The sequence below is a fragment of the Bombina bombina genome, chromosome 8, assembly GCF_027579735.1.
Source record: "Bombina bombina isolate aBomBom1 chromosome 8, aBomBom1.pri, whole genome shotgun sequence".
NCBI lineage: Eukaryota > Metazoa > Chordata > Amphibia > Anura > Bombinatoridae > Bombina > Bombina bombina.
This window is the reverse complement of record NC_069506.1, coordinates 5,695,046-5,713,894: the sequence shown is the minus strand read 5'-3', so window position 1 is coordinate 5,713,894 and position 18,849 is coordinate 5,695,046. Positions and strand designations below refer to the sequence as shown.

The following is an 18,849-nucleotide window of genomic DNA, read 5'->3' as shown; positions in this document are numbered from 1 at the left end:
CGAAACCCAAATTTTTTTCTTTCACGATTCAAATAGAGCATACAATTTTAAGCAACTTTCTAATTTACTCCTATTAAAATAATTTATTAGTTCTCTTGCTATCTTTATTTGAAAAAGCAGGAATGTAAGGTTAGATCCCTACCCATTTTTGGTTCAGCACCTGGGTAGTGCCTGCTGATTGGTGGCTGCATTTAGCCACCAATCAGCAAGCGCTACCCAGTTGCTGAACCAAAAATGGGCCGGCTCTTAAGCTTAAAGTCCTCCTTTTTCAAATAAAGATAGCAAGAGAACGAAGAAAAATTGATAATAGGAGTAAATTAGGTTTCTTAAAATTGCTGCTCTGTCTGAATCATGAAAGAAAAAAATTGGGTTTAGTGTCCATTTAACCTTAACTTGCAAAGCAGTCAACAGCCTCACTCATCTATATTTCCTCTCTCATATCCAAATATTCCCTGACCCGACCTCTTCGATCAACCTCTGACCGACGTCTCTCAACTCCTGTTATCTGTACGTCCCACTCCCATGTCCAAAACTTCTCACATGCTGCTCCTGTCCTCTATCCCGCTCCATAAGACTGTCTCCAACCTTGTATAGCTTCAGACGCTCCTTGAAAACTCAGCTATACAGAGAGGCTTACCATCTCTCCTCCATCCCTCATCCTAACCAAAATAATACATGTACTGCCTAACTCACTGCTGCAACTACATTCCATGTGACAAGCTACCCCAAACCTTAAGTCTCTACACCTTAAACTTGTAGACTGTGAGCTCTCCGGAGCAGGGCCCTCTTCCTCCTGTACTAGATATGTTTAGTTTGTTATCACAAATCCTTGTCATTGTATACCCCTATCTCTGTACCCAGCGCTACAGAATTTTGTGGCGCTTTAAAAAGAAACAATAATAATAATAGTGTAATATAAAGTGCAGGTAGATGGTGTAATATAAGATGCAGGGATATGATGTAATAATACTCATACTCCGATCTTACTAATATAAATTAATTTATTTGCATCAATTAAACAACAAATGACAGTTAAATGTTAATTTAAATTTCAGATGCTCATTGAGACCATTATTAAACTGCAGCAAGTCTTCACGTGTAGCGTGTAATGGTTGTCTTAACATGTAGCGTATAATGGGTGTCTTCACGTGTAGCGTGTTATGTTGTCTTCACATGTACTGTTATTTTGTCTTTATGTGTAGCATGTTATGGTTATCACGTGTAGCCTGTTATGGTGGTTATCACGTGTAGCATGTTATGTTGTCTTCACATGTAGTGTGTTATGGTTGTCTTCATGTGTAGCGTGTTATGGTTGTTATCACGTGTAGCGTGTTATGGTTGTCTTCATGTGTAGCGTGTTATGTTGTCTTCACATGTAGTGTGTTATGGTTGTCTTCATGTGTAGCGTGTTATGGTTGTTATCACGTGTAGCGTGTTATGGTTGTCTTCATGTGTAGCGTGTTATGGTTGTCTTCACATGTAGTGTTATTTTGTATTTACGTGTAGCATGTTATGGTTGTCTTCATGTGTAGCATGTTATGGTTGTCTTCATGTGTATCATGTTATGTTTGTCTTTATGTGTAGCATGTTATGGTTGTCTTCACGTGTAGCATTTTATGGTTGTCTTCACGTGTAGCGTGTTATGGTTGTCTTCACGTGTAGCGTGTTATGGTTGTCTTTATGTGTAGCGTGTTATGTTGTCTTTACATGTTATGGTTGCCTTCACATGTAGCGTGTTATGTATGTCTTCACGTGTAGTGTGTTATGTATGTCTTCACGTGTAGCATGTTATGGTTGTCTTCACATGTTGTGTGTTATGGTTGTTATCACGTGTAGCGTGTTATGTTGTCTTCATGTGTAGCATGTTATGGTTATCACGTGTAGCCTGTTATGGTGGTTATCACGTGTAGCATGTTATGTTGTCTTCACATGTAGTGTGTTATGGTTGTCTTCATGTGTAGCGTGTTATGGTTGTTATCACGTGTAGCGTGTTATGGTTGTCTTCATGTGTAGCGTGTTATGGTTGTCTTCATGTGTAGCGTGTTATGTTGTCTTCACGTGTAGCGTGTTATGTTGTCTTCATGTGTAGCATGTTATGGTTATCACGTGTAGCCTGTTATGGTGGTTATCACGTGTAGCATGTTATGTTGTCTTCACATTTAGTGTGTTATGGTTGTCTTCATGTGTAGCGTGTTATGGTTGTTATCACGTGTAGCGTGTTATGGTTGTCTTCATGTGTAGCGTGTTATGTTGTCTTCACATGTAGTGTGTTATGGTTGTCTTCATGTGTAGCGTGTTATGGTTGTTATCACGTGTAGCGTGTTATGGTTGTCTTCATGTGTAGCGTGTTATGGTTGTCTTCACATGTAGTGTTATTTTGTATTTACGTGTAGCATGTTATGGTTGTCTTCATGTGTAGCATGTTATGGTTGTCTTCATGTGTATCATGTTATGTTTGTCTTTATGTGTAGCATGTTATGGTTGTCTTCACGTGTAGCATTTTATGGTTGTCTTCACGTGTAGCGTGTTATGGTTGTCTTCACGTGTAGCGTGTTATGGTTGTCTTTATGTGTAGCGTGTTATGTTGTCTTTACATGTTATGGTTGCCTTCACATGTAGCGTGTTATGTATGTCTTCATGTGTAGTGTGTTATGTATGTCTTCACGTGTAGCATGTTATGGTTGTCTTCACATGTTGTGTGTTATGGTTGTCTTCACATGTAGCATGTTATGTATGTCTTCCCGTGTAGCATTTTATGGATGTCTTCATATGTAGTGTGTTTTGGTTGTCTTCACGTGTAGCGTGTTATGGTTGTCTTCACATGTTATGGTTGTCTTCACGTGTAGCATGTTATGGTTGTCATCACATGTAGCATGTTATGGTTGTCTTCACGTGTAGCGTGTTATGGTTGTCTTCATGTGTAGCATGTTATGGTTGTCTTCACATGTTATGGTTGTCTTCATGTGTAGCATGTTATGGTTGTCTTCATGTGTAGCGTGTTATGGTTTTCTTCACGTGTAGCATGTTATGGTTTTCTTCACGTGTAGCATGTTATGGTTTTCTTCACGTGTAGCATGTTATGGTTGTCTTCATATGTAGTGTGTTATGGTTGTCTTCATGTGTAGCATGTTATGGTTTTCTTCATGTGTAGCATGTTATGGTTTTCTTCACGTGTAGCATGTTATGGTTGTCTTCATGTGTAGCGTGTTATGGTTGTCTTCACGTGTAGCATGTTATGGTTGTCTTCACGTGTAGCGTGTTATGGTTGTCTTCACGTGTAGTGTGTTATGGTTGTCTTCACGTGTAGCTTGTTATGGTTTTCTTCACATGTAGCGTGTTATGGTTTTCTTCACGTGTAGCGTGTTATGGTTTTCTTCACGTGTAGCGTGTTTTGGTTTTCTTCACATGTAGCATGTTATGGTTGTCTTCATGTGTAGCATGTTATGGTTTTCTTCATATGTAGCATGTTATGGTTTTCTTCATGTGTAGCATGTTATGGTTTTCTTCATATGTAGCATGTTATGGTTGTCTTCATATGTAGCATGTTATGGTTGTCTTCATATGTAGCATGTTATGGTTGTCTTCACATGTTATGGTTGTATGGAAATCCATCCAGAAAATAGATGTTTAGTAACACAAAGCAAATCCCCTGCTGTTCTGTCTAAAAAATGCAGAACCCAAAACACATTCTTTATAGTCTTTTTATGCAAAAACTGGTCTATGTTTTATTCACTTCTTGTCTTTGGTCCAACGTGATTTAAAAGGCAATGAAACCCCAATAAATGTATTTTGTGATTCAGACAGAACAATCTAAAAAACATTTCCAATTGACTTATTTTATTCCCATGATATTCTGTGTTGAAGAGATACCTAGGTAGCATCTGGAGAACTACATGACAGGACGTAGTGCTGCCCTCTACTGCTCTTGCAAATGGATAACATTCTGGCAAATCTGCTGCTATATAGTGCTCGAGAAATGGGCCGACTCCTAAGCTTACGTCCCTGCTTTTAAAAAAAAAAGACACCGAGAACAAAGAAAAATTGATAAAGTAAATTAGAAATTTGTTTAAAATAGCTGCTCTATCTGAATCATGAAAGAGAAATGTTGGGTTTCATGTCCCTTTAATATCCATAGATTTCATTCTCTACCCAACCAGACTCGCTCTTCCCAACCCTGTTGCTGCACAACTCATAGAGTTCATTGGTGACAAAGCCACTCTCGGTGCTGGCTAATGTGACAAAGCCACTCTCTGAATGGGCTGTTCTCATATTGTCATAGTCTCCCGAGAGGTTGTCAGGGGGAGAGTTTTCCCCAGAAGCGATTCGGAAAGATGTGTTCTGGATATCTGGTCGCGTGCTCGCTAAGTCAGCCTCAGTCTGACGCTTGATGACGTGGTATATCTCTAAGTCAGGGCTGTCCTTGTGGTTTGGGGACATCCAGAACTCCGGCTCCTTCACAACTGTGTCAGTAAGGACCTGATCCCTTAAGGAATGAAACAAAGAGTATTAACTCCTTCATCTCCGGAGTCAGACTACAAACTGTGTATACAGAGGTTAGATGTAACAACTGGTTTTATTGTGCGAGTACCTTATTAAGTATGCAGAAGGTTGTGAATAAAACAGTTTTGTGGCACTGGGCGAGTACATATTATTATAAATCCTTTTATCTGTGTCACATTTCTTTATAAAATAGCGATTAATAATAATACAGCAGGTTCCAGACCACTCCCTTAAAGGAAAAGTCGCTGTTACGAGAGATGTGCACTATAACCTTGTAATAAGGAATCACAGCTTGTTCTGCTGTATGTATAAATATTATATAAATATATATGTCATAAACAGCTATATATATATATGTCATAAACAGCTATATAAATATATATGTCATAAACAGCTATATAAATATATATGTCATAAGCAGCTATATATATATATATATGTCATAAACAGCTATATATATATATATATGTGTGTGTCATAAACAGCTATATAAATATATATAAGTATGCAGTGAAGACCACGTTGCTGCCTTACAAATCTGTTCAACAGAAGCCCCATTCTTGAAGTCCCAAGTGGAAGCCACAGCTCTGGTGGAATGAGCTGTAATTCGTTCAGGAGGCTGCTTCCCAGCAGTCTCGTAAGCCAATCAGATGATGCTTTTCAACCAGAAAGAAAGAGAGGTAGCCGTCGCTTTTTGGCCTCTCCTCTTACCAGAATAGACAACAAACAAAGATGATGTTTGTCTGAAATCCTTAGTTGCTTGTAAATAGAATTTCAAAGCCCGAACCACATCAAGATTGTGTAAAAGCCGTTCCTTCTTAGAAGCTGGATTAGGACACAGAGAAGGAACAATGATTTCCTGGTTAATGTTCTTATTAGAAACAACTTAAGGAAGAAAACCAGGTTTGGTACGTAAAACTACCTTATCTGCATGGAACACCAGATAGGGCGAATTACATTGCAAAGCAGACAATTCTGAAACTCTTCGAGCAGAAGATATAGCTACCAAAAACAAAACTTTCCAAGATAATAACTTAATATCTATGAAATGTAAAGGTTCAAACGGAACCCCTTGAAGAACTGAAAGAACTAAATTTAGACTCCATGGAGGAGCCACAGGTTTATAGACAGGCTTGATTCTGACTAACGCCTGTACAAACACTTGAACATCTGGTACTGCTGCCAGACGCTTGTGTAAAAGGATCGACAGAGCTGATATCTGTCCCTTTAATGAACTAGCTGATAAGCCTTTCTCCAATCCTTCTTGGAGAAAAGACAATATTCTTGGAATCCTAATCTTACTCCAGGAGTAACCCTTGGATTCACACCAACAAAGATATTTCCGCCATATCTTATGGTAAATCTTCCTGATGACAGGTTTTCTAGCTTGGATCAGAGTATCTATGACTGATTCAGAGAACCCACGCTTGGATAGAATTAAGCGTTCAATCTCCAAGCAGTCAGCTGCAGAGAAACTAGATTTGGATGCTTGAAAGGACCCTGTATTAGAAGATCCTGCCTCATTGGCAGTGTCCATGGTGGAACAGATGACATGTCCACTAGGTCTGCATACCAAGTCCTGCGTGGCCACGCAGGCGCTATCAGAATTACCGAGGCCTTCTCCTGTTTGATTCTGGCTACCAGCCGAGGGAGAAGGGGAAACGGTGGAAAGACATAGGCCAGATTGAAGGACCAAGGCGCTACTAGAGCATCTATCAATGCCGCCTTGGGATCCCTGGACTTGGCTCCGTAAAGAGGAAGTTTGGTGTTCTGACGGGACGCCATCAGATCCAACTCTGGAATGCCCCAAAGCTGAGTCAGCTGAGCAAATACCTCCGGGTGGAGTCCCCACTCCCCCGGGTGAAAGGTCTGGCGACTTAGGAAATCCGCTTCCCAGTTGTCTACTCCTGGGATGTGAATTGCAGATAGGTGGCAAGAGTGATCCTCTGCCCACCTGATTATCTAGGTTACTTCCTTCATCGCTAAGGAACTCTTTGTTCCTCCCGGATGATTGATGTATGCTACAGTCGTGATGTTGTCCGACTGAAATCTGATGAAGTTGGCCATCGCTAGCTGAGGCCATGCCTGGAGCGTATTGAATATCGCTCTCAGTTCCAAAATGTTTATCGGGAGAAGAGACTCTTCCCGAGACCATAGGCCCTGAGCTTTCAGAGAGCCCCAGACCGCGTCCCATCCTATCAGACTGGCGTCGGTCGTTACAATGATCCACTCCGGTCTGCGGAAGCACATTCCCCGAGACAGGTGATCCTGAGACAACCACGAGAGAAGAGAATCCCTGGTTTCCTGGTCCAGATGGATTTGAGGAGACAAATCTGCATAATCCCCATTCCACTGTTTGAGCATGCACAATTGTAGTGGCCTGAGATGAATTCGAGCAAAAGGGACTATGTCCATTGCTGCTACCATTAATCTGATTACCTCCATGCACTGAGCTACAGATGGCCGAAGAATGGAATGAAGAGCTCGGCAAGTGCTTAGAAGCTTTAACCTTCTGACCTCCGTCAGAAATATTCTCATTTCTACCGAGTCTATTAATGTTCCCAGGAAGGGAACACTTGTGAGCGGGGACAGAGAACTTTTTTCGGAGTTCACCTTCCACCCGTGAGACCCTAGAAAGGCCAGAACAATATCCATATGAGCCTTGGCTCTGGGAAAAGACGACGCCTGTATTAAGATGTCGTCCAGATAGGGTGCTACTGCAATGCCCCGCAGTCTTAGTACTGCTAAAAGGGACCCTAGCACCTTTGTGAAAATTCTTGGAGCAGTGGCCCACCCGAAGGGAAGGTCCACGAACTGGTAATGCTTGTCCAGAAAAGCGAACCTTAGGAACTGATGGTGATCTTTGTGGATAGGAATATGAAGGTATGCATCCTTTAGATCCACGGTAGTCATATATTGACCTTCCTGGATCATTGGTAATATTGTCCGAATGGTCTCCATCTTGAAGGATGGAACTCTGAGGAATTTGTTTAGAATTTTTAGATCCAGGATTGGTCTGAAAGTTCCTTCCTTTTTGGGAACCACAAATAGGTTTGAGTAAAAACCCAGTCCTTGTTCTGTAATTGGGACTGGATGTATCACTCCCATCTTGAGTAGATCCTCTACACAGCGTAAGAACGCCTCTTTCTTTGTCGTGTCTGTAGACAGACGAGAAATGTGGAACCTTCCCCTTGGAGGAGAGTCCTTGAATTCTAGAAGATATCCCTGAGCAACTATCTCTAATGCCCAGGGATTGTGAACATCTCTTGCCCAAGCCTGAGCAAAGAATCATCTTGGGATACATTTATAAGTGAAACATCATGATTTTTAAAATGCTTAGACCCACTAGCACACTTAAAACACAAATGTAAAGGGGGTTCCACCCTGGCAACTAAACACATAGAGCAACGTCTATCTGTAGGCTCAGACATGTTAAACAGACTTAGACAGCACTCAAATACAGAAAAAGATCAGATTTTTGTTATAAAATAATAGATTGCCCCTTAACAGTGTCCACCAGTGTTTTGAGCCCTTTTAAATAAGCCTTCCTTCTATACTAAGTCTCAGAATATGGCTTACCTTTCCCATATGGGGATTCTTGTCAGTCTTCTAGCATTACTAAGTCTTGACTAGAATAAAATGACTGAAACATACCTTATAGCAGTTAAGCCTGCAAACTGTTCCCCCCAACTGAAGTTTTCTGGTACTCCCCAGTCCTGTGTGGGAACAGCAATGGATTTTAGTTACAACATGCTAAAATCGTTTTCCTCTCAGCAGAAAACTTCATCACTTTCTGCCACAGAGTAAATAATACAAACCGGCACTATTTTAAAAATAACAAACTCTTGATTGAAGAAATAAAAACTACAAATCTAAAACCACATTCACTTTACCCTCCAGTGGAGATGCTACTTGTTAGAGCGGCAAAGAGAATGACTGGGGGGGGGCGGAGCCAGAGGGGGAGCTATATGGACAGCTTTGCTGTGTGCTCTCTTTGCCACTTCCTGTAGGGAATGAGAATATCCCACAAGTAAGGATGAATCCGTGGACTGGATACTCCTTGTAAGAGAAAATAAGACAATAGGGGTACTGTGTATTCATGGGTGTACTGTTACTTATCCTACTGCTGTTATAAGTGTCTCTATACTTGGGAAAATTAATACAAATAACTGCTGTAGTGGTACCTAGGCTGCCCTATCCCTTGGTTATAGGGAGAAACTTTCCAGAGTTTCCCACCCTAATACAGTCTAAACTTACTGCTAAACAAGGAGAGTCAGAGGTTGAAGCAGGGGATAGGAGTCTACATGAAGTTTTCCCTTTTATTCACCCTGATTTGTATGCATCCAGTCCCAAAAGGGGTAAATCTAGAAAAGAGCGCAGGAAGAGTAAATACAGATTTAACAAAGCCCTTAATGAAGTTTTGTTAAATGAGCAGGGAAAACATAGTAATAAAGGCGTGGCCACTCAGTGTACAGAATCTGAAGTAGATCAGGGAAGTGAAATTACTGAAAATGTTCCCTGTGAACTAGACATTATTAGCAGTAGCTTTGGGCGAGAACAAGCTAATGAACCCTTGCTACACCATGCAAGGAGCAGGGTAGTAGAGGTTAATGGAGCACCTGTAGAAGGTCAAACAAAAAGTGTATACCTGTATTTTATGGTTAAAAATTACCTTCTGTACCGAGTAATATCAGAGGAAGGTCCAGAGAGTTAGAACAACTAGTTGTGCCTTCCTCTCATACTAGGAAGGTGTTAGATTCTATTGGCCAGGGGTTTACGAAGAAATAAAGAGATATTGTGCTTCCTGCCCAGAATGCCAACTGTCATCCTCAAAACCCAAGTTAAGGGCTCCACTTATACCCTTCCCAGTTATTGATGTACCATTTGATAGGATTGGGATGGAATTGGTAGGCCCATTAGAGAAATCAGCTTGTGGTCACCAATACGTTCTTGTTATTGTGGATTATGCAACTCGATACCCTGAGGCCATTCCACTACGTAAGGCTAATGCTAAAAATATAGCAAAAGAATTGGTACAAGTATTTTCACGGGTTGGGATCCCAAAGGAGATTTTAACTGACCAAGGTACTCCTTTCGTTTCCCGTCTCATGAAAGAGTTGTGCCAGTTATTTAAAATACAGGCTTTGAAAACCTCAGTATATCACCCACAGACAGATGGGCTAGTAGAGAGGTTTAACCGCACACTTAAGGGGATGTTAAGGAAAGTTGTTAGTAGAGATGGGAAGGATTGGGATCAACTGCTTCCTTACTTATTGTTTGCAGTCTGTGAAATTCCCTAGAGTTCAACTGGTTTTTCTCCTTTTGAACTTTTGTATGGTCGACATCCAAGAGGTATGTTGGACATACTAAAGGAAACTTGGGAGGAACAGGGAGTACCAGGTACTAATGTGGTGCAGCATATAGAGAAAATGCAGGAGCGAATGGCTCATGTTTTCCCCCTGGTTTGCCAATATATGGAAAAAGCTCAGGATACTCAAAGATTTTATTATAATAAGAGTGCTACTGTAAGGGAATTTAAACAGGGTGACAGGGTAATGGTTTTGGTTCCTACAGCTGAAAGTAAGCTTTTGGCTCATTGGCAGGGACCTTATGAAATTATAGAAAAGGTAAGCCCTGTGAATTATAAAGTTAGTCAGCCTGACCGACGTAGGAAAGAGCAAATATTCCACATAAATCTTCTTAAGCCATGGAGGGATAGAGAAACATTACTAGCCCAGTTAGATAATACCGGGGCTGAGCCTCAAGTCTCAGAACAAGTAGTGACTATTTCACCAGAGCTAACACCTGAACAAGTAAAGGAAGTTAAGGAAATGGTGGAGAGGAATAAGGATGTTTTCTCGCCTATGCCAGACAGAACACAAGAAATTGCCTATGATATTGTTACTGAGCCTGGAGTAACACTTAAATTAAAACCATACAGGATTCCTGAGGCAAAAAGGATGGCTGTACGAGCAGAGGTTAGGAAAATGCTTGAATTAGATGTGATAGAAGAATCACACAGTAATTGGTGTAGCCCAATTTTTTTTGGTACCTAAACCGGATGGTTCTATCCAATTTTGTAATGATTTTATGAAATTAAATGAAGTGACAAAGTTTGATGCCTACCCAATGCCACGGGTTGATGAATTGGTAGAGAGGCTAGCTAAGGCCAGATTTCTTTCTACATTGGATTTAACAAAAGGATATTGGCAGATACCCCTCACTAAGCATGCCCGAGAGAAAACTGCCTTTGTAACCCCAGATGGTTTATTTCAATATAAGGTGATGCCCTTTGGTCTCCATGGAGCTCCAGCCACTTTTCAGAGGCTCATGGATAAATTATTAAGACCCCATGCGCACTATGCCGCTGCGTACTTGGATGATGTCATAATCCATAGCACAGACTGGGACTCTCATTTGCAGAAAGTAGAGGCAGTGGTAGACACCCTTAGGAAAGCTAGAATAACTGCCAACCCCTCCAAATGTTTTCTTGGATTGGCAGAGGCTAAGTATTTAGGTTATGTAGTGGGAAGGGGGTTAGTGAAACCCCAATTGAACAAGATAGGAGCTATACAGAATTGGCCCAGGCCTCTTAGGAAGAAGCAGGTTAGAGCCTTCTTGGGAATTGTCGGCTTCTACCGCAGGTTCATACCCTATTTTGCGACCAGAGCTGCTCCTCTCACAAACCTAATTAAAGACAGAAGTCCAGACACAGTAAGGTGGGACAGAGAGGCAGAGGAGGTCTTTATGGACCTTCGTTCAACATTGTGTGAGCAACCCGTCCTCGTGGCACCTGACTTTGATAAAGAGTTTTTCTTACAGACAGAGGCCTCTGAGGTCGGTTTGGGTGCTGTACTGTCACAGTACATAGGCGAGGAAGAACATCCAGTGCTATATCTAAGCAGGAAATTGTTGCCTCGAGAACAGCGCTATGCTGTTATAGAAAAAAAGAGTGCTTAGCTATTAAGTGGGCTATGGAGACTCTAAAGTATTATTTACTGGGAAGGCGCTTCACCCTTGTCACCGACCATGCTCCGTTAAAATGGATGCACACCAACAGAGATAGAAACTCACGAGTCATTAGATGGTTTTTGTCCTTGCAACCATATACTGTTGTAGTGAAGCACAGAGCTGGTTTGCTCCATGGTAATGCTGATGCACTGTCTCGTGTGCATGGGCTTCTTGCAGCAGTCGCTTCACACACTGGTGTTGCGCTGGGGAGGGGGATGTGTGACAGGGTGAGAGAAGGAGTGTATGTTAGCACGAGATTGGAAAGGTCACTTTTTCCCCTCTAACAAAGTGTTAATTTGTTAGTAGCTCACCACAGCTGACTCTGGTTAAATCATTTGGATCCTTTATAAGCAGTTCTGTAGAGGGAATCAGTGTCTCATTGTGCAGGCTACTCCAGAGAGGGGGGGTTTGAGACCTTGCTGCATGTCTGAATTTATAGCTGGTAGAAACAAGAGACTGGTGAGCAAACTTTGTACTATTCTGCTTATTTTGATTTGTTTTGTTAACTGGGATCAGCTTAGCTGCCCAGTACTGGCTAGTAAGGAGATATTGCATGTATAGTTAGTCTCCTAAAAAGGAGTAGGCTTTTGTTTGTTTTATGTTTGTTTTAAATGGGAAGTACACCCCATGTTTAAAACTGCTGATAAAAATAAAACAGCCTAAACCACTATATTTCGTGCTGAAGTGACTATTCCTGCAAGGGCTTTGTCACAATATATATGTCATAAACAGCTATTTAAATATATATGTCATAAACAGCTATATAAATATATATGTCATAAGCAACTATATATATATATATATATATATGTATGTCATAAACAGCTATATAAATATATATATATGTCATAAACAGCTATATATAAATATATGTCATAAACAGCTATATAAATATATATGTCATAAACAGCTATATATAAATATATATGTCATAAACAGCTATATAAATATATATGTCATAAGCAACTATATATATATATATATATATATATATATGTCATAAACAGCTATATAAATATATATGTCATAAACAGCTATATATAAATATATATGTCATAAACAGATATATAAATATATATACATGTCATAAATAGCTATATAAATATATATTTCATAAGCAGCTATATAAATATATAATGTCATAAACAGCTATATAAATATATATGTCATAAACAGCTATATAAATATATATGTCATAATCAGCTATATAAATATGTATTATAAATAAGTATGACACTGTAATGATGTGTCACTTTGTCATTGGTTGTTTGAGAATTGCTCCTGAATGAAACAGAGCACTAGACGTAGGTAATAAAGAACCTGTGAACAATGACAACTGACAATAGATCCAATGGCACCGCTAAATTGTAGCAGAGGGGCAGGAATATTGCGTTAGACCACTAGTTTTCAAACCTGTTGTCAGCCCCCCCCCTAACAGGCCAGATTTCTAGGATATCTATACTGAAGCACAGGTAAAATAATCAGCTGATTTACCGTCTCTCACCCAAAGTAATCATGACAATCTGTCAGGGGACCTGGGGACAGGTATAAAAAGCAGTGGTTTAGACAAACTGTCAGGAGACCTGGGGACAGGTATAAAAAGCAGTGGTTTAGACAATCTGTCAGGGGACCTGGGGACAGGTATAAAAAGCAGTGGTTTAGACAATCTGTCAGGGGACCTGGGGACAGGTATAAAAAGCAGTGGTTTAGACAATCTGTCAGGGGACCTGGGGACAGGTATAAAAAGCAGTGGTTTAGACAATCTGTCAGGGGACCTGGGGACAGGTATAAAAAGCAGTGGTTTAGACAATCTGTCAGGGGACCTGGGGACAGGTATAAAAAGCAGTGGTTTAGACAATCTGTCAGGGGACCTCGGGACAGGTATAAAAAGCAGTGGTTTAGACAATATGTCAGGGGACCTGGGGACAGGTATAAAAAGCAGTGGTTTAGACAATCTGTCAGGGGACCTGGGGACAGGTATAAAAAGCAGTGGTTTAGACAATCTGTCAGGGGACCTGGGGACAGGTATAAAAAGCAGTGGTTTAGACAATCTGTCAGGGGACCTGGGGACAGGTATACAAAGCAGTGGTTTAGACAATCTGCCCCAGATGGGTTAGTATCAGAGAGCTGATATCGTTGTCATCTTCTTGTAGTGAGCAAATGCTGGTTGTGAAACAATAAATAGCAATTTACCTTCTTCCTGCGATGATGCAACAGAACAACCCGGAGAAAATAAGGAGGAGGGTGGTCAGGGGAATGGCAGCGATCAGGATAAAATGTGTGATATTCCCTGCAATAAAACAACAGTCAGGGACAGAAGAACCACACACTCATTGTCATGATTTAAAGACACAGTCTATGATTCAGAAAGAGCAGCAATTTTCCAATTTACTTTTATCATCAAATTTGCTTTGTACTCTTGGTATTCGTTGTTGAAAGCTAAACATAGAAGCTCATATGCTAATTTCTAAGCCCTTGAAGGTTGCCTCTTATCTCAGTGCGTTTGGACAGTTTTACTCAGTTAGACAGAGCTAGTTTATGTGTGCTACAAAGATAATATTGTGCTCACTCCTGTGGAGTTATTTATAAGTCAACACTGATTGGCTAAAATGCAAGCCTGTAAATAGCACTGAGATAAGGGGGCAGTGTGCAGATGCTTAGCTACAAGGTAATCACAGAGGTAAAAAGTATATTAATATAACTGAGATAAGGAGCAGTCTGCAGAGGCTTAGATACAAGGTAATCACAGAGGTAAAATGTATATTAATATAACCGAGATAAGGAGCAGTCTGCAGAGGCTTAGATACAAGGTAATCACAGAGGTAATAAGTACATTAATATAACCGTGTTGGTTATGCAAAACTGGGAATGGGTAATAAAGGGATATCTATCTTTTTAAAACACAAAAATTTGGGTGTTTACTGTCCCTTTAATGATTAATTTACAATAGTATTTAATTAACACAATACATTTTAGTTAAAAAAAACGACCAGAAAACAGAGCACATACACTACACAGACACACACACACATACACAGACACACAGACACATATGCACACACATACATACAAATAAATATGCAGACATAGTCACATACATACGTACATATACACACATACACACTCATACATATAGATACACACATATACATACACATATAAATATGCAGACAGTCACATACATACGTACATACACACTCATACATACATATACATATAGATACACACATATAGATACACACATACACACATATACATACACATACAAATAAATATGCAGACATAGTCACATACATACGTACATACACACACATACATATACACACACATACATATACACACACATACATATGCATACATACATATATATAGATACACACACACATACATACACACACACATACATATACACACACATACATATGCATGCATACATACATACATACACACACATACATACACACACACATACATATACACACACATACATATACACACACATACATATACACATACATACATATACATACATATAGATACACATACACACATATACATACACATACAAATAAATATGCAGACATAGTCACATACACACATACATACATACACACATACATATACACACACATACATACACACACACATACATACATATAGATACACACATACATACACACACACATACATACACACACACACACATATACACACACATACATATACATACACATACATATACACACACATACATATGCATACATATAGATACACACATATAGATACACACACATACATACACACACATACATATACACACACATACATACATACATATAGATACACACATACATACACACACACATAAATACACACACACATACATATACACACACATACATATACATACATATAGATACACACATATAGATACACACATACACACATATACATACATATAGATACACACATATAGATACACACATACATACATAAATATACACACAGATAAATACATATAAATATACACACACACACACACGTACATACATATAGATACACATATAAATATGCAGACAGTCACATACATAAACACTCATACATACATATACACTAGGGATGGGCAAAAGTTTAGCAACATTCAAAAAATGAACACATTTTAACACATTTGTTAGTTTTGAATTTCGAGTGTTTGTAGAACATTCTAACATTTGTTCCATGTAATAGTATTTCTAATGTTTTCTTTAAAGGGACACTAAACCCAATTTTTTTCTGTCATGATTCAGATAGAGCAGCAATTTTAAGCAACTTTATTATTTACTCTTATTATCAATATTTCTTCGTTCTCTTGTTATCTTTATTTAAAAACCAGGAATTTGATGCATAGGAGCCGGCTCATTTTTCGTTGAGAACCTGGGTTATGCTTGCTTATTGGTGGGTAAATGTAAGCCTCCAATAAGCAAGCGCTATCCATGGTGCTGAACCTAAAATAGGCTGGCTGCTAAGATTTACGTTCCTGCTTTTAAAATAAAGATAGCAAGAGAACGAAGAAAAATTGATAATAGGAGTAAATTAGAAAGTTGATTAAAAGGTCTTGCTCGGCAGAGGTCAGACAATATTCCAGGAGACTCCAGGATATGAAGCATTGAATCTCAGATTTGGAAGACACAACCAATTCCTACATACCCAAGATAGAGGGCAATCAGAGCGAGATATTTAAATTACAGGCAAAGATAGATGACCTAGAAAATAGGTCAAGAAGGAATCATCTCAGAATCATTGGATTCCCAGACCCTTTTAAGCAAGAAGATGTTATGACACATACTCTACCTCTAATGCTTAAAGTTCCTGCGCCTCTGTCACCTGTCCTAATTGGGGAGAGTCCACAGATTGGGGAGAGTTCACAGATTGGGGAGAGTCCACAGATTGGGGAGAGTCCACAGATTGGGGAGAGTCCACAGATTGGGGAGAGTTACAGATTGGGGAGAGTCCACAGATTGGGGAGAGTCCACAGATTGGGGAGAGTTACAGATTGGGGAGAGTCCACAGATTGGGGAGAGTCCACAGATTGGGGAGAGTTACAGATAGCTCTGCTAACTCAGATAATCCCAGACCAATAATTGCAAGGTTCCTGCATTTTCAGGATAAAATGCTTTATCTACAATACTATCGTAAAAATCAACCCATTTTTATAATGGCAATAAAATTCTGCTTTTTCAGGACTTCTCTAATGAGACCTCCCGGAAAAGGAGGGAACTCTTGAACTATTGAACTTCTGAATAGTATTTGTTAAATCGAATGTTACATTCGAAATTTCGAATGTGGACATTTGATCTAATAATAAACATTTGAATTAGAAAACTGTAAATATCATTCGATTATAGAATTTTTAAGAATATTAGTTCTTATCAATCTTTGATTATGTAAATTGAATTTCTACAATTAAAATTTTTCTAACATTCAAATTTGAATATAAACACATTCGTCCATTCTATTATACACACACACATACGTACATATAAATAAACTTCCAGAGGCACATACATACATACACAAACACATACATACATACATATAAATACACACGCACGCATGCGTACACACATAGGTAAATATAAATACACACGCACAGACACATACATACACACGCACACACATACATAGTTACATACATACATATACATACACGCACACACATACATACAAATACGCACACACAGACATACATACATAGTTAAACACACACACACACATACATATAAATACACACGCACAGACACATATTTACATACACACGCACACACACATACATACATATAAATACAAACACACACATTCATACATATGTACATATAATACACATGCACAGACACATACACACACATACCTATACAGACACATACATACCCAAGCACACACATACATATAAATACACACATACATATAAATACACACGCACATACACACCCACGCACACACATACATACATACATATAAATACACACGCACACACACATACATATAAATACACACACACTTACATACATAAACAGACACACACTTACATACATAAACAGACACACACATACATACATATAAATACACACACACTTACATACATACATACATATAAATACACACACACACACATACATACATATAAATACACACACACACATACAAACACACATACATACATATAAATACACAAACACACATACACACACACACATACATACATATAAATACACACACACATACACACACACACACATATAAATACACACACACACATACACACACACACATACAAACACACATACATACATATAAATACACACACACATACAAACACACATACATACATATATATACACATACACACATACACATACATACAAACACACATACATATAAATACACACACACACATACACACACACACATACAAACACACATACATACATATAAATACACACATTTTTCATGATTAAGATATTTCATGTTCACATTCACACAGCCTAAGACTAACTGGGTGATGCCCCTATATGCACAGCTGCAATAAAATGAATGTATTTCACACTAGCGGTATTACTGCTCCATAACACTTGCATTCTGGTCTCCGCTTGTTATTTAGGGCTAATGCTTTGTATAAAATTAATTATTGACTAAACGTTAGTAACAAAGACACAGGATGAAACCAATAGGCGTCTGGTGAGGGGGGACAAAATGTTGTAAATGCCCCCTGGAATGTTCCCCTTTATATAAAGTTCCCCGCTTGTGTCCGGTGATTTCAGCGAGCTGGCGCCATGTATATAATGATGTGCAGTTCATGTGTGCAAACAACCGCTCTCTCCGGCTGCACATGGTGACATAGACATTATTACATTACATTTGGGGTCACTTATGGTTTTGCCTCCCCTGAAACCTGCAAGGATGAAACCATCAGCTGTTAGACAAATTCCACTTAGTAAACCATTTTGTGTCCATTTGCCACGTTCATGTGATTTAAATGCTGCGCTGTAGAAATGCCATTTATTACAGTTTAATGTATATAAAAAGTAGCACTCGTGGGATTTTACACACGGTAAATATATTCTACAATGTACCTTCAGCTGCACTCATGGTCTCATTTGCTTTGTTTTCGGGCTCCTCTGGGTGACTGTGGTTTTGGGTAGGTGTGGTGGCATCTGCAAAAGACACAAATATCACAAAACTGCCGCATGGCTCCATCCTCCGCCCCCTGCACTGGTCTCCAATAAAATGTTGCATACTGTAATACAAGATAGGCCGGCTATCTTACAAAGCTCTGCACAATCAGGGCACACACTCTATAAA

The 18,849-nt window shown here is 39.3% G+C and overlaps 1 protein-coding gene across 1 annotated transcript in view; it reads right to left on the bottom strand.

Moving 5' to 3' along the window:
* Positions 1 to 983: 983 nt before the first annotated feature.
* LAYN (layilin) overlaps positions 984 to 18,849 on the bottom strand; it is a 73,461-nt gene continuing 55,595 nt past the window's right edge. Inside the window, exons 5-7 of the mRNA XM_053690035.1 lie at positions 18,621 to 18,701; positions 13,705 to 13,801; positions 984 to 4,483 (exon numbers count right to left, since the gene is read on the bottom strand). Coding sequence (XP_053546010.1) covers positions 4,123 to 4,483; positions 13,705 to 13,801; positions 18,621 to 18,701 — 539 coding nt within the window. The 3' untranslated portion in view covers positions 984 to 4,122. The remainder of the gene's footprint in view (positions 4,484 to 13,704; positions 13,802 to 18,620; positions 18,702 to 18,849) is intronic.